Raw genomic sequence first — 17,090 nt, forward strand, 5'->3', positions numbered from 1 at the left:
CCTCGGAATATTCCGAGGAAATTCTGAGGAACTAGTGTTTGGGGTTTCAAAATCTCGAATGTTTTTTTATAAACGGATCGATCGATGTATTTATGTCCAAAAACGCATCGATCGATCACTAAGATGGACCAAAGCGTAACAATGTGATCGATCGATGAGATTATCCCATCGATCGATCAAGGATATCAAGTGTTCCTCGGAATTTCCTCGGAATATTCCGAGGAAATTCTGAGGAACTAGTGTTTGGGGTTTCAAAATCTCGAATGTTTTTTTATAAACGGATCGATCGATGTATTTATGTCCAAAAATGCATCGATCGATCACTATGATGGACCAAAGCGTAACAATGTGATCGATCGATGAGATTATCCCATCGATCGATCAAGGATATCAAGTGTTCCTCGGAATTTCCTCGGAATATTCCGAGGAAATTCTGAGGAACTAGTGTTTGGGGTTTCAAAATCTCGAATGTTTTTTTATAAACGGATCGATCGATGTATTTATGTCCAAAAACGCATCGATCGATCACTATGATGGACCAAAGCGTAACAATGTGATCGATCGATGGGTATATGTCCAAAAACGCATCGATCGATCACTAGTTCGTCGGAATTTCCTCGGAATATTCCGACGGATTGATGTTTCCTCAGAATTCCGTCGGTATATTCCGAGGAAATTCCGAGGAAACCCAAAATTTGGGTTTCCTCGGAATTTCCTCGGAAATTCCTCGGGAAATTCCGAGGATTTCATTTTCCGTCGGAATGTCCGTCAGAATACCGATGTTTTCTTGTAGTGTAGTAGCCAAATATATTAGTTTCATTTTAGTAAAAAATATTAATATAACCTAATTTATATTTGATTCTCATAAAAATTTAAATTTGTTTGAACATAAAATGCTATTAAATATGAAATGGTCCAACATTGAAAACGCAACAAATATTAATGTTCAAATAACGTTAAAGATGATAATTTGGACAAAAAAAAATATTTACAAAATAACTATATTCAACAAAATTTTCTTCCAAAAATCACAAATGAGTATTCTTGCATCTTCGAAACTCCTCCATATATTACAAACACGTGCTATTTTCTGGTATAAACCATCATCACAGTAGCAATAGGGAAATTACCAAAAATACAATTTTCAAAATACCATTTTTCATGTTTAAACTAAATACTTTTACCCTCATCTTTAATGAAAGGTAAAAGACATTTATAACTTATTGATTAATTTTGACAAAAAAAATTAACTAATCTAAACTTAAAACATAAAAATTCTAAACCCTAAATCATCAACTCTAAACCCTAAACCATGAAACATCAATTCTAAACCCTAAACCCCGAAACATCAACTCTAAACCTTAAACCCTAAACCCTAAACCTTCAAATCTAAACCCTAAAACATCAACTCTAAACCCTAAACATAAATCCTAAACCCTAAATCTAAACTTAAAACATAAACTTTAAAACCTAAATCATCAACTCCAAACCCTAAACCATGAATTATCAACTCTAAACCCTAAACCCCGAAACATCAACTCTAAACCCCAAATCCTAAACCCTAAAACATCAACTCTAAACCCTAAACCTTAAACCGCATATTTTTCTGTAATTCGAACCCTAAACCCTAAAACCCCAAACCTTCAAAACTAAACCCTAAAACATCAACTCTAAACCCTAAACGTAAACCCTAAACCCTAAAACCCTAAACCTTCAAATCTAAACCCTAAAACATCAACTCTAGGGTTTTAGGGTTTAGGGTTTAGGATTTAGGGTTTAGGGTTTAGAAATGAAAGTTTAGGGTTTAGGGTTTAGAGTTGATGTTTTAGGGTTTAAGGTTAATTTTTTAGGGTTTAGGGTTTAGAATTTACTTTTTAGGGTTTAGGGTTTAGTGTTGGTAGTTTAGGGTTTAGTGTTGATGGTTTAGGGTTTAGAGTTGATGTTTTAGGGTTTGGAGTTGAAGGTTTTGGGTTTAGAGTGATGTTTCGGGTTTAGGGTTTAGAGTTGATGTTTTAGGGTTTAAGGTTCGTATTTAAAAAAAATAGGGTTTATGATTGATGGTTTAGGGTTTAAAATTGAGTTTTAGGGTTTAGGGTTTGAATTTCGAAATAGTATAACTCGAAAAAAATAATAAAAAATATTTTTTTGATATTTATTTATTTAAATATTTATTTATTATATATATAAAGAACAAGAGCATAAGAGTCTTTTTCCACTTAATGAAGAAGGTATATTTGAAAATGTCTATTTAGTGGTGGTAAAAATGAAAAGTGGTAGTATGAAAGTAGTAGTATGAAAGTGATAAACATGTAATTTCTCCATAGCAATATTGTATTATTTTATAAAAGTATGTAAGTATAACAATGTAAATTTCTACTGATTATTAATAATAAGCCAAAAAATTAAGGGAGGTGTATTTAGCCAAAAGTTTAAGGTGATTTGTATTAAAATAACAAATCATATGTTATTCAAACATGAATTTCAAAAACTCACTAAATTTTGATCCGCGCTTGGAAAGCGTGGGTTTTTCTTTGGATTGTAAACAAAATATTTGAATTAGTATCTTGGAATTGGTGTACATTATTATGTTACAAAATCATTATATCGAAGAAGGACATTAATTTAAAATGATATAATTTATAAATTAGTTTATATAAGATTTTGTATGTACACTCTTATATAATTTTTTTATTAAACCTGGACATTTTATCGGATCCGAAAAACTAACCAAAATCGATCCAGATATATAGTTGTGGTTTGCGTCCGTGTTCAGGGCAAATGACATATTTGATTTTTTTTCTTCAACCCATGGTCTCTGTTCGATTATGGGTCCTACCTGAGACCCAATTGGGTATCCAAAGTACATGGTTTGTGTATATTAGCTATATTTGGGTATTTCAGATTTGTATTTGGTATTTCGAATGTGTTTTCAGTATTATGAATAGTTTCTTAAGTTTCGGATCCAAGTTTTCGATTATAGTTTCGAGTTTCAGATAAAATTTTATTTAAAAAAAAAATATTTTGGGTATTAGAAAATGCTTTTAGGTATCTTCCATTCCTTAGGTCAGATTTATGTAAAATTTTGTTTTTTTTTAGGAATCCAAATTTTTTTTTTCAGGTATTTGTTTGTGTTTTTGTGTATTTTCTTCTGTATTTAGTAATTTTGGGTTTCCGGTTACTTCAAGTCTTTTTCGAGTTCTAAAAATCTCAAACCAATTCGGACCCGTTACATACCCAAAAATTATAGGTATTTGAATTATGGATCCGGACTCCAAAGGAATCAATCTGAATCCGAACCAAATTTTTTTAAATACCTAGTTATGTCCAAATGTTTAGGATCTGAAAACCTAAACCTGAAAGGAACCAATCCATATCCAACCAGAAGAACCGATGCCCAAACCTACTCTCTCATATTATATTTTGTGTGCATTTTATAAGAATTATATTTGTTGAGCTCGTGAGACTTATGATTTACTTGGTGGATTTTGGCAAATTTAATAGTATAGATTGAATATTAACATGAGACAGTGAATGAGCTTTTTCATAATATAGGACAAAAGTATAGAAAGGATGTAGTCTAATGTTACATAGTTGTTGGATCAACGATTGATATAGTTTATTTATATTGGATGAAAGTTTATTTATAATGAGTGAAATGAGTCATGTATGGATCTATATGTCGTATATCATCTTTGTGTAGCAAATGATATGGTATGTCGTATAACTTTGTCATGTACCAAAAGATGTGGTGTAATAAATTATTGTTAGAAAATTTTTAGGTAATTTATTGTTAGTCAAATTTTATGGTAAGATAAAAAATATTGTTAGTTAATGAAAGGGTCCAACAACCTTTTATAAGTAGATTTTTTAGGATTCCTTTCCTTTTAATAGTATAGATTTAAAATTTAGTGTTACTGAACTTGACATTTAATAAGATTGAAACCATGATTTTAAAAGATTTTGGAGTTGTTTTAAAATCTCCTGTTATTCAACTAAGATTTTTTAAAATTCTTTTAAAATCACATGGAATTTATGTAAAATCAGTGTAAACACTTACAAATCTCATGTTATTCAATCAACCATTTACAAAACTTAAATCAAATCAGGTGTTATTGAAAGGTAAACTAATAAAAAGTTATGAGTGTGATTTTGGGATACTTTGAATTCATTCTATTTAAAAAGTGTCGCTGTTAAACTCTTACCTCTACATTTGTTATTTGGAGAGATTTCAAAATAAAAATTAAAGATGAACAAAGAAAATATATACAAAAGACAACTGGCTGCAGGGTTGTCTCTCTCTCCAATTTCATTGGCAGGTACAAAACTTTTATTTCAATCCAAACCCAGAAGACCTCTGATCACTTCATCCATGGAGATCATCTCAAACCCCATAAAGCTTCTTCCTTTGTCAATAAATCATCACTATTCTGTTCATCATCTTCTTCCTCTGCTTTTCTCCCGCCATGGTTGCTGATGACCTAAGATGCCTAACAGGAATCCAGACCTCTCTCACCGACCCTCAGGAAGTTCTAAAATCATGAAACTTCGCAAACATAACTCTCAGGTTTCTCTGAAACTTCGTCTGCGCGTCTCGAGCTTCGAGACATGGGTTGTGGAAGAAGAGAAGCTTCTTGTTTAGTATTTTAAGCTTCTACACACAATTAAAATCTTGTAATATAATTCATGTAATACTTATGAGTAACGAAGTTGATTACTGCGGAAAAAATAAATGCATTGATAGAAAGACTCGTAGCAAATCACCTGAATAACTCCGAACTGTTTAGAAAATAGTTTACCAAATCATCTATAGATTTTATTTTAGTTTTTAAACTTTAACAAAAATCACTCAAATAATTTCAAAACTCACTTAAATCCCACCAGAATTAAAACACCCCACAACTCCTCAAAATCCTCACTCCAATACATCCCCCTAAAGTTGTACATGATTTTAGAGTCTATTGGTGGAGTTTCTTAGTTAAAAAAAAATTAAAAGTCAAATCTCATGGTTGTAAGTGATATTCTATAGCGGTTATCTGATTATTTAAAATAATCTAGAAAATCAAATCAGTTCAAACTTTAGATTGAATACACAAATTATAGAAATATCTTGTCTTCAAATACAAATTAATTTAATATGATTTGAATTTTTAGTTTATATAGTAAAAATTAAAATGTCATAATATATTATGGAAATATCTTGTCTTCAAATCTCTTATATATTAAAAGAGAAACATTACAACATTTGAAATAGTCATGTGTCATCACCACAATCATTTTTAGAATCTCTAGAGAAATAAGTTGGTTCATCTAAATATATAATAAGCTTTTTATTAAACTAACCATAAATTAATTATTAATGTTATTCATTTTTTCCTTAAATAAAAGTAACTAAATTTTCTAATATGGCTAAGGTATATATGACAATTAATGATTTTGAATAATATAGATTTGATAAAAATTAATGTATTCTCTTTCATGTTTTTAATTTTAACTTATTAAAATAAATTAAACAAACACATTGATCATATAATAAAAAAATAGATTCTTCTGTAGTTATGTTTTGAATTTAAAAAAACGACCTATAAATTATTAAAAATGTGAAAAATTCTCGCATTGAAATTTTTGTGATCCATGGTTTAAAATTTTTGTTATGACAAATTACAAATGATTTTAAAATCATATAAGTAGGAATTCTCATTTAATAAATATTAAGATTAAAAGACATATATATATATATATATATATATATACTAATATTGTTTAAATTAAAACCATGTACGATATAAAAAATACATAAATATTTTAATTTCAAAATTTGCTTTGAAATTTTTATATTTTGATAAAATATTTGAAATTTTTTGATAATTTAATATTTAAATTTAAATTTTGTATTATTTTTTAAATTTTTTTTTATAAATTACTAAAACTATTAAACATTCCAAAATTTTGTTATCATTGATTTAAATTTTTGTTATAAAAAGATACAAATGATAAAAAAATAATAGGAGAATATCAATATAAAAACATACTATATATCTATGTTAATATCATTTAAATCTAATTATATATAATATAAAATAGAAAAATAATTGTTTGGATTAATAAAATTTATTTATGTGTTCATACCAATTTAATTATATGCGTAATTATTACTAAAATTTTAATTATTAAATATGTATTTATTATTTTATAATATGTAATATATATATATATAATACATAAAAATAATTTATATATAATGTTTTTCCCGCGACTTGCACGGATCTTAACCTAGTACAAATTAATTTAATATGATTGGAATTTTTAGTTTATATAGTAAAAATTAAAATGTCATAATATATTACGGAAGTATCTCGTCTTCAAACCACAAACTAGATTTTAGCCCACACGTCCGTGCGAATATTTTTTCATTTTATAAATGTATTTTATATTTCTTATTCGGAAATATTAATATATAGTGATTTGTTTAATATATTTTACTTGGTTGTTAATTTTAATTAATTACTAATATATTTTTGAGTTAGTCACAATAAATAAAAATATTAAATAATCAAATAGATAACCTCTTTCGAAATATGTTTTTTTTTTTAATTTATACATTTTTCTATAATACATTTTTAAATTTTATTTATTTATATTATAGAAAAGAAATGTGTTTAAGATAATTTATATTTATATGTTGTGTTTAAAAAAAAATATACTTTAACATATATTATTTTAGTATTTTACGTGATTAATAAGTAAAAATATTGTTTTGTTTAAATAATATAACTCTATTATTTTAGTAAATTTTATACATAGTAGCATCTATCATATTATTTTAGTAAATATTATTTTAGTAAATTTTATGAATATAGGATATTTTTTTGGATATTATGATATTAAGTTTTCTTTTTATTTTTAATTAAGATTTCAAAATATTAGATTGATTTAAGTTTTACAAAGGTTATTCTTTATTATCTATGATTTTATCTTTTGTAAAATTTGAAATATTTTCATTTTAAGTTTGAATATTTATTTTCAAAATTTTATATTTTGTCAAGAAAAATTTAAAAAATTACACTACTATTTTTGAGTTTGGAAGATTACATGAATTTTGAATTTGGTTTTGTTACCTCATTAATAAATTGTTTTATAAAACAAATATTTGAATTTTTGGTGATATTTTCTAAATTTTTCGCAACAGATTTTGTTATAAATAAAAAAAGTTATTATTAAAATTTGTTTTGTCACTAATATTTGAAATGAATTACTAAAATTTTATAGTTTTCTAATAACATATTTTTAAATAGTATATTGAAATAAAGGTTATTATATACTATTATACTTTTTATATAAACTTTTTAAACAATATATTGTTGAGAGTTTCAAAATAAATAAAAAGATAATATATAGTTGTAGATATCAAAGTTTAACTTATATTAATAAATTTATTTTGTATAAAATATTATATAGTTTACGAATTTTAACCAATTTTAATGATGAGTGATAATTTATTTAAATGAAACATTTTTAAAAAAGTAAATTTTGTTAATTTACATATTTAATATATTTTCCATATTTAATTCATATAGCACTTCTATTTTTATATAATACATAATATAATTACACAATTTATAAAAAATAGTATATAATTTTATTTTCTTGTTTTATAATAAAATTTTAGTTAACATTGATTTATAACAATATTATATTACTAATTATTAAATTAATTAATATGTTATTTTATAAAAAATAATTAAATTTTTAAGTGAGAATTTATTAGATTTTTTTTTCAACAGATTTTGTTATAATTAAAAAAATAAAATTCAAGTTTATAGTTGGTTTTATTATTAATGTAAATAATCAAAATTTTCATATTAACTAATTTATTAAAAAAATAAGACCCTAAATTAATAGATTAGATTAATCTAATATGGTTTGAATTTGTTTCAAAAGAAATGTATGAAATTACAGATCTAGAACCTTTTAAAGCAAATTAAGCCAGAAATTTCGAGATTACCGAATCAGGTTTTAAGCCACTAGTTTTAAGAAAATGGAATGTGAATGATGATCATAATAAAGCATTGAGAAAAATCACGAGTTTGGTATGAAGAATAAGACCGAGTCAAGTCGCGAGTAACATGTAAAACTCGAAATAGAGCGAGTGAGAATGTGAGAGATACGCGACGAAGCGAAGAGTTTTAGATTTTTTTGGTATCTAAAGAGAAAAAAAAAGAAGAAGATACCCCACAACAATATACAGAATCTTCTCTACTGTTCTCTTCCTTCCTTCAATCTTCTTCTTTCATCATCACCTCTCTCTCTCTCTCCCTCTCTAAACCTTTCCATCTTCTCTTTCTATAAAATCTCTTGACACAGATCTGTTCTCAGGTTGTTTCAGCTCACACTCGAACAGGGACAAGTTTGAGTTTTTCTTTCCAAGTTTAAAGATCGAGACTTTGAACTTAAAAGATCGATTTCATTTTTGTCGATGGGTTCGTTAGGAGATGAGCTTAGTCTAGGATCGAGAAGACACTGTTCGATGCCGACAACAATCTACGGGTTTCCGACAAACCCTTCGAAGATCACGAATGTTAAAAAGCTTGAAGAAGAGAAGATGAAGATCCAAGGCAGTGATCTTGAGCTTCCTCTCTGTTTGCAGATCCTAAACGATGGTCTGTGTGATCTCATTTTAACAATTTTGCGGATCAGAATTTGATTTAGGAGAATGCTGAAACTCTGTTTTTTTTTGCAGCGATTTCGTGCTTGAAGGAGGAAAGCAAGAGATGTTCGGAGATGGATACTCAACCATTGTCGAAAGATTTCATCTCTGGAGATGGTCCATTGCTGAAAAGAGAGGAGAAGAAGCTTCTTCAGCTGTGGAGAGAAGATGATCACATCTCAAACGGAAGATTCTCAGACACGAACAACAAACTAGATGATATTGAGGTAAGAGTTCTGACATTGAGACATCATTTTGGATGACTACAGGACAAGGATTGAGTTGGTTTGGTCTAATTGTTGCAGATAAATGAGGAGAAACCTTCAAATGGCTTATCTATGTTGTTGAAGACTCCAGAGGTGGAAACCGGTTTAGGTCTCGGTTTAGCATCTAGCTCGATGTTTAACGGAGGAAGAAGAAAAGAGACTGCCTCTTGTGGCTTTACCTCCAACGTCTCTGTGCCACAGCCACCACCATATCTTCAGCAGCAAGAGTTGTCGCGGAAGCAAAGAAGGTGTTGGACTCCCGAGTTGCATCGCCGTTTTGTTGATGCATTGCAACAGCTCGGTGGTCCTGGAGGTAAGAAGACAATCCATCTTGCTGTTCTTGAAGTTTGGTCTTACTTAACTGCAGAGTGTGTTGTAAGTAATCTTTTGTCTGGTTGAGTTTTACAGTGGCAACTCCAAAACAAATCAGAGAGCATATGCAAGAAGAAGGCTTAACAAATGATGAAGTGAAGAGTCATTTACAGGTAACTAAGTTTAGAACTTTGAATCTTTTAAGTAACTGTTACTAATACTAACAACCAATCTTTACATTTTCTCTGTTATATTTGTAGAAGTACCGGTTACATATCAGGAAGTCTAATTCGAATCCAGAGAAACAATCAGTACTTGTTTTAGGGTTTAACTTGTGGAACTCATCATCGAAAGAGGAAGAAGAAGAAACCGGTGAAGGAAGAGAATCATCAAAGAGAAACAACTCGCAGTCTGATTCTCCTCAAGGTCCATTGCACTTACCTTGTACAACAACTACTACAACAACAGGTGGTGATAGTTGCATGGAAGATGCTGAGGATGCTAAATCTGAGAGCTTTCAGATATGGAGAGATTGAGATCTCCATAAATCTCAAAAATCATTTTTCAAGAACTTCGTTTTTGTTATTTTGGATTCACTACTACTGCTAGTAGTAGTTAAAGAGAACAATAATTATAGAAAGGACATATAGGTTTATATACATATAGAAAGTGAGAGAGCAGGAGAGTGAGGATGGTTCAAACTATTTTTGTGTACGGCATTTTTGGTTGGGTTTTAGTAATAATCTTTCTATTTTGTTCTATTATATACTCCCTCTTTCGTTAAAGTTACATATTTTAGAGAAAAAAATTGTTTTAAAAAAATCCATTTTTTACATTTTCAATGCATATTTTATTAACTAATTGTAAACTTCAAAAAACTTAACTGTTTTAGTTGAATTTTTATTGGCTTAAAATTATGGAAAAAAAGATAAACACCAAAAAATATATAGAATATATATTAACTAGTTGCATGTTTGGGTTTCTTGATTGGGCAAATCTCCAAAATAGCACATTTCTAAGTTTATATCACAAAAATAGCACTCAAAAACTAAAATGACCAAAATAGCACCTTTCTAAGTTTATCCTTTGAAAATTTTAATTTTTTTATTTTTCAAAATTTGAAATCTTAGCCCCAAAACCTCATTTCTCAACTATAAACCCTAAACTCTAAACCCTAAACCCTAAACCCTAAACCCTAAACCCTAAACTCTAAACCCTAAACCCTAAAATCTAAACCCTAAACCCTAAACCCTAAACTCTAAACCCTAAACCCTAAACCCTAAATCCTAAACCCCACCCTTTAACTCTAAACCCTAAGTTTGTGACTTTTGATAAAACATTAAGTGCTATTTTGTGACTTTTGACCTTGAGTGCTAGTTTGGGAACATAAACTTGATTTAATGCTATTTTTGTCTTTTTCTCATCTTGATTTGGGAGGCATATAATAACAGGGGGGACATAAGCATGTGTTGTTTTTACAATCTATTGCATTCGTAGAATTCATATTTTGTAACTTTACGGCAGCAAGTCTAGGAAAATATAAACACTAGAATTGAAGTTAAATTGAAATCTTTTAAATTCCACGATTCAGTAACCCTTCTTAGGGCTTAGATTTTGGGTGAAGTTCAATGGTAGGAATCTGGATTTGAAGAGATAAACATATTATTGATAGCATTTAGATACAAGAGATAAAAACGTGTGCATACAGAGAACTACCTCACATGTTACGCAGATAGAATATTAAAATATAGGAACTTTCATATAGGCATCGTTTAATGTTGCGCAGTACACTAATAAAATCTAAGTCAGCTGGGACTGGGCATCCATCAGCGTCCCAAAAACGGCTGTCGGAGCATCTGCGGTGATAAGCAAAACGGACAAAGCATAAAGAAGCAAGAGATCTTACCAACGAAGTTGTGGGGGAGTCATGGTTGGTTTTCAAGAATTGATGAGAGAATTGGAACTAGTTAGATATGTAAATTCGGCGGATTGGAGCTGCGGAGAAACTAAGGATTTTTAGTTTATACTTGGGCCATTAGAAATCTGGGCCTGTTTAGAAATCCTATAGTTACCATAAACAAAAAAGAGAGCATATGCAAGAAGGCGGCTTAACCAACGATGAAGATGAGGTGAAGAGTCATTTACATGTAACATCACTAAAATAAAAGTTATTCTGATTACAACCCTTCACATTTTCTCTGTTATATGTAGAAGCACCGGTTACACATCAGGAAGCATAATTGCATGTTGGAGTTTCCGGATTTGGGAGGCATAATAATTGGAGCCACATAGGCATGTGTTGTTTCTATTCATATTCATATATGCCTTCGACCCAAAGATATGCTTTGAAATTTTATTGATTTCTTTTATATATGGTTTTAAATTATGTTCTTTAACGTTCACCTAATCATGCGGTCGTTCGTTCATTCAATCAACTAGATAAGTAGTTATTGTTTTCTTAACACAAGTGAAACTATCAACGTCAATATGAATGATCGTATTGATATGTTTGTACAATATATATACGCAAGTACATCGAGGGTTTTGAGTCAAAGATATACACATAATCTACTTTCTATATTTACTCTCTAAAAATAAAGATTCATGGATTTCTTGAAGCTCAAGAAACTAGTTAGTGTTCGGCATTTAAAAAATCTTGGCCAGTGCGTTCTCCTGGAGTACAGTTCAAACGAACTAACCCATCTCAAAGTACACTAACCAAGATTCGAAATGTATGGTAAGATACTAAGGCAAAAGTTCCCGAGAGTATCATAATCATGTATTTGTCTTGAGCAGTTTCAGCAATCCAAAGAGTGCTTTCAAGTATTTTAAGCCCTGTTCGTTTTTATGTTGGATGATGCATCCAGATGCAAATTTTTCATTTAAACACTACTACATCAACATCAGGATGCAAAATCCATAACATCTAAAATTTTTTAGATGTAAAAATTTAAAGTTCAGATGCATCATTTGCATCTCAAAATCAAACTCTTAAATGCTCTTTAATACAATATAAAATAGCTAGTTTATATTAATAATTATATATATATATATATATATATGAAACTATAAAATAAGATTTTGTCTGCAAAAACCCTAAAACATTTTTTCTCAAAATCATAAATCAGATTCTCTCGCTAAAACTGTAAAATCATATTTTCTCATTAAATTATGTCTTTCCTCCAAAACCAAAACCAATGTTTCCTTTCACAGCTTCAAAATCATGTTTTCCCGATAAAATCTTAAAGCGCATTTTCCACTAAAACCATAAAAGCACATTTTCATCAAAACCACAAAAATCATGTAATCTTGCCAAAACTAGAAAACACATTTTCTACCAAAACTATAAAATCACATTTTCCTGCCAAAATTGTAAAATCACATTTTTCCATCAAACTGTAAAATCATATTTTCCCTCAAAACCGAAAAATTATGTTTTCTTGCCCAAACTGTATATAAAATTTTATTGCCAAAATAGTAAAAACACGTTTTTCTGTCAAAACTGCAAAATCACGTTTCCCGCTAAATTTGTAAAATCATGTTTTCCCCACAAAAAAAAAATCATGTTTTCCCGGAAAAACCGCAAATCATGTTTTTCTGTCAAAACAACAAAATCATATTTTCCGCCTAAACCGAAAATCAGATTTTCCCACCAAAACCACAATATCAGTGTTTCCTGCCAAAAAAAAAAGTTTTTCGCCGAAACTGAAAAAATATGTTTTCCCGCCAAAACCGAAAAATCATGCTTTCTGTCAAAACCGAAAATCACATTTTCCACATAAGCTGCAAATCGTATTTTCCCACCAAAACCACAAAATCAGGGTTTCGTACCAAAATAAAATAAAACAAAATTCGCCAAAACTGGAAAATCACGTTTTCTCGCTAAAATCATAAAATCATGTTTTCCGCGAGAACTGCAAAATTGGGGTTTTCCATCAAAAGTCAAAAAATTAATTTTTTTCGCAAAATCACAAAATTAAGTTTTTCCGCCAAATTGTCAAATTGGATTTCCTGCTCAAAATCGTAAAATCAGATTTTCCTCCAAAACCATATACTCGAATTTACAAAATTTTATTTAAATATAATAATAATTATACATTTATTCAAATACAATACTTAATTATCAATTATATGAATTACCTAATATAAATCATGTCGCTTTTAGTCTTTTTAACTAATAATATTTAAATGCTATTAGAAAATATATAGACGGACAACTTAGCATCTAGGTGTTGTATCTATATGCAAATACAAATTACAAAAACAAACACATTTGGATGTAACATCTGGATATTTTATTGGATGCTGCACGCAGAACAAAAATGAACAACTTATTGTTGCTGCAAATACAAACTACAAAACGACCAAATTTAGATGTAATATCTGGATATTGTATTCAGATGCTGCACCCAAATACAAAAACGAACATGACCTAGGTAGTATTTGTTCTCGTAACAATGGATCCTCATATTCGAGATACAGCTCTCGTTTCTTTTATCCTCGAACGACCTGTTAACATTTTCGCCTTAGGAAACTGAGGGAAAACCCTAGCCGTCAAGAAAAAAAGAGAGAATTTTTTTTAGTTTCAAGCCGATGGTCGGAGGCTTCTATAGCTCCGACATCGGTTTATTTGATTTGCTTTGCTTTGCTTTTTTTTCTTTGATTTGTTTTACTTTGTATCACTTGTTTGTTTGATTGTCAATTTATTTTAAATCTGACAAAGTTTTTTATGGTTCTTTTGTATGTTTCTTCCAATGGATTTGGTAAGACAAAAACTTCGGTTCAATTGAACAGTTTAGAAAAGGTAATTGACAGATTTACTGCGGATGGTGGCGACGAGTCTTACCGGCTTCAATCGTTGATGGTTTTTCATTTGATGGTGATGGAGTTCTTGCTGCAAACTATGGTTACTTCGAAAGACATCATGAAATTATGTGGAATGGTAATCTCTTTGACTCTATTATTTTCAATAGAGCAATATAAAGAGTTGTCTCGTCTCGGTGACTCCTACTGGAGTATTAAAAAGAGAGTGGCAATCATTCCCGATTCAGTTTGAAACGTGGTGTTTTTGGATTAATATGAAGATTATTTCCCTTGAGATTCAACTACACGCAAGATAGATTTGTGTTAGTTTACTTTGGATCCCTACTGGTGTATCAATTTTCTATATTTGTTTTGCTAATTTTCATTGTTTAGAATTTACTTTGGATCCCTACTGGTGTATCAATTTTCTATATTTGTTTTGTTAATTTTCATTGTTTAGAATTTTTTGAAATGGGTTTAATAATACAATTGACAAAAAAAAAATCCACAACAAATTTGAAATGGGTTTAGAATTCTGCATGTCTTTACGTGAAATGGGTTTGAGATAAATTTGAAATCTTTTGTGAACACAAAAAAAATCCACAACAAATCTATAGGAAACCGATCCGGTTCTTCATTCTGATAAAAGACCAAGAAATTGGATTTGTGAATTGATTTCATTGACCAAAAAAGCTTGAACAAGCCAAACAGCTAGTGCCTTATAAGACATAGAAATCTTCCTCTGTTATTGTTTCGTCCATGTCTGCATCTGGCAATCTCTGGTATCCTCTTTTCCCCGAAGAAGTATGCTGCCAAAAGTGCATAAACCATCTGAAGACAACAAGGTATGCTTGCGGCTTTTCTTAACTGGGGTTCTTAGCTTCAGATAAGAGATGGTTCTTAGCTTTTCTTAGATTTTAACTAAGAAAAGTTAAGAACCGTCTCTTAAATAAGAGATATAAAAGCCGTCTCTTAACTGAAAAGAGTAAAAAAGAAAAACAAAAAAATGTCAAATCATAAGTTAAAAACCTCGGCTAAGAGACCGGGGTTAATCATGCCCTAACAAGATCACTTGATTAACAAACTATCAAAGACATGTGTCTTCCCTGCCATCGAGTCCCTTCCCTTGACCTTAGGTTTCAGAGTGCTGTGATTTGTATGGTAGTTTAATTTTCTCAGAGCGGGTTGTTCTTGCTCAAAATATCAAGAGAAAAAAAACTGAGACTACTTTTTTTTTATCATCTTGTCAGTTCTATTTCAGAACAGAACATTCTCGGCCTCAATAGTTGCCTGAGAATCGAATACAGAGTGAGAGATCCAATACAGAGAGAGTAGCAAGATCGACTGAACAGCTGGTGATCAAATTGGATAGGCTAAGATCTTCAAGCCAATAACAACTCTCCACTTATTGTTATTTGAATTGTATGAAATGAGAGCTCTAATATGCTTTTAAGAAGTTCAAATTTGCAGTTATATATTTTTTTTTTTTGAGGAAAACACTTTTTTTTCTTCTGATTTTCAAATTTGCAGTTATTTAGTCTCACTTTGATGTAATTTCTTTCCATTTTATCTCTCGAAACTTCAATGTGGAAGCCGATTTGGTGGCAAAATCAGCCTTTGCTGGGTCTGTAATGAACTCCTCTGTTGGAGCTTAGACTCCAATGAGAAATGAAATGCTTGTTTGTTCAAAAAAAAAAATAAAGAGACAGAGTGTTTTTGTTTCTCTTCATGCTTTGTATTGACAAGTGTAGCAGAGTCTTTTCTACTCTGTTGAGGTGAGGATCAGTTTCTGGAACCTATAAAGAAGAGCAACCAATCCAAACAAATTTATTTTGACTGACGATACATTTTGTTGCTATTGACAAATTAATACTTCTGGCAGGCTTTCCATTAATGGGATTATCAGTCAAGCAAGGGTAAGAACTGAAACACAGCACAAGTAATCCATTCAAGTTTAGAACCTTAGCAACCGCCTTGAATGATGTTATCGAGCAATGGAATTATATTTAGTTAGTTTTCTTCAGTGCTAAAAACCAAATTTGTTAATGTGAGGGTATATATATATCCAGCTAAATCAATCTCTGAGCAACAGGTTGATCATTTATATGTACGTTCTTGGATTTTGAAAAAAATGATAAAGATGTTTGAAACTTTCTAATCACAAAATATACCGTTTAAAGTTGGATACGAGAACCAGCCATGTGAGTGAAGTTTCAGTCACAAATTTTCCAATAAAAAATATAAACAACTTCTATTTGGTAATGGAAGATTTCTGATTTTCTTTTTCTTCTGTTTTTCCTTACTTCTTGCTCTGCATTATGTAAATATACCTCTACTCATGAAATCATGATTGCTTCCGAAGATACATTGACCTAGTTCTTTACATTTCAAGAATAAAAGAAAATGACTAGATATGGACAATTCTCCATTTTTAAAACGAAATATTTATATTTTCATGAAATTGCTCTTCTTTTGTATTTCCATTCTCTTTTATATAGATATATATATATATGTTTGCATCTCAGCTGTATTACAAGTATTATCCTTTCTACTTTCAAAAGTTATCTTTAATTTTCTTTAAAAAAAAAAAGAATATCGGTTCATTCCTTTTCAGCGATCCATTAGATCCTGCTTTGATCTAAAACAGTGCATACTACTTTGGGGACAAAGAGTGATGTTGAAGGTAATGTGAAATTACATGAGGATGGGTGGTGTGACAGCTGAAGAGTTTCAAAACGGTAAGGAAGTGGTAGTATCTGACTTAAAAAGGAAGGCGATGAATACAAAGTTACCCTGAGGTGTTCAAACAACACTGCATACTACTTTGGGGACGGTTGGTGTACCATGAAACTTTCACTAGATTTAGAAGAAGGAGAAACTCTGAAGCTCTATTGGTATAAAGATTTTAAGGTATTCGTTATTCTCAATTTTAATCATAATGTACTACATGTTCCAGTGTAGTGCACATATGCGTCTTCCTTTATGTTTCTTTTACTACTTTAAAT

General features: G+C 30.0%; 1 protein-coding gene across 1 annotated transcript; it reads left to right on the plus strand.

Moving 5' to 3' along the window:
• The first annotated feature begins 8,212 nt into the window (after positions 1-8,212).
• On the plus strand, positions 8,213-10,043 carry LOC106347748 (transcription factor HHO6). The gene is made up of 5 exons (XM_013787340.3): positions 8,213-8,657; positions 8,738-8,931; positions 9,010-9,283; positions 9,379-9,455; positions 9,543-10,043. Exons 1-5 carry the CDS (start codon positions 8,474-8,476, stop codon positions 9,816-9,818), a joined length of 1,005 nt encoding a protein of 334 aa, XP_013642794.1. The 5' UTR covers positions 8,213-8,473; the 3' UTR covers positions 9,819-10,043.
• Positions 10,044-17,090: the final 7,047 nt, after the last annotated feature.

Source organism: Brassica napus, chromosome C6, assembly GCF_020379485.1.
Source record: "Brassica napus cultivar Da-Ae chromosome C6, Da-Ae, whole genome shotgun sequence".
In the NCBI taxonomy this organism is placed as follows: domain Eukaryota; kingdom Viridiplantae; phylum Streptophyta; class Magnoliopsida; order Brassicales; family Brassicaceae; genus Brassica; species Brassica napus.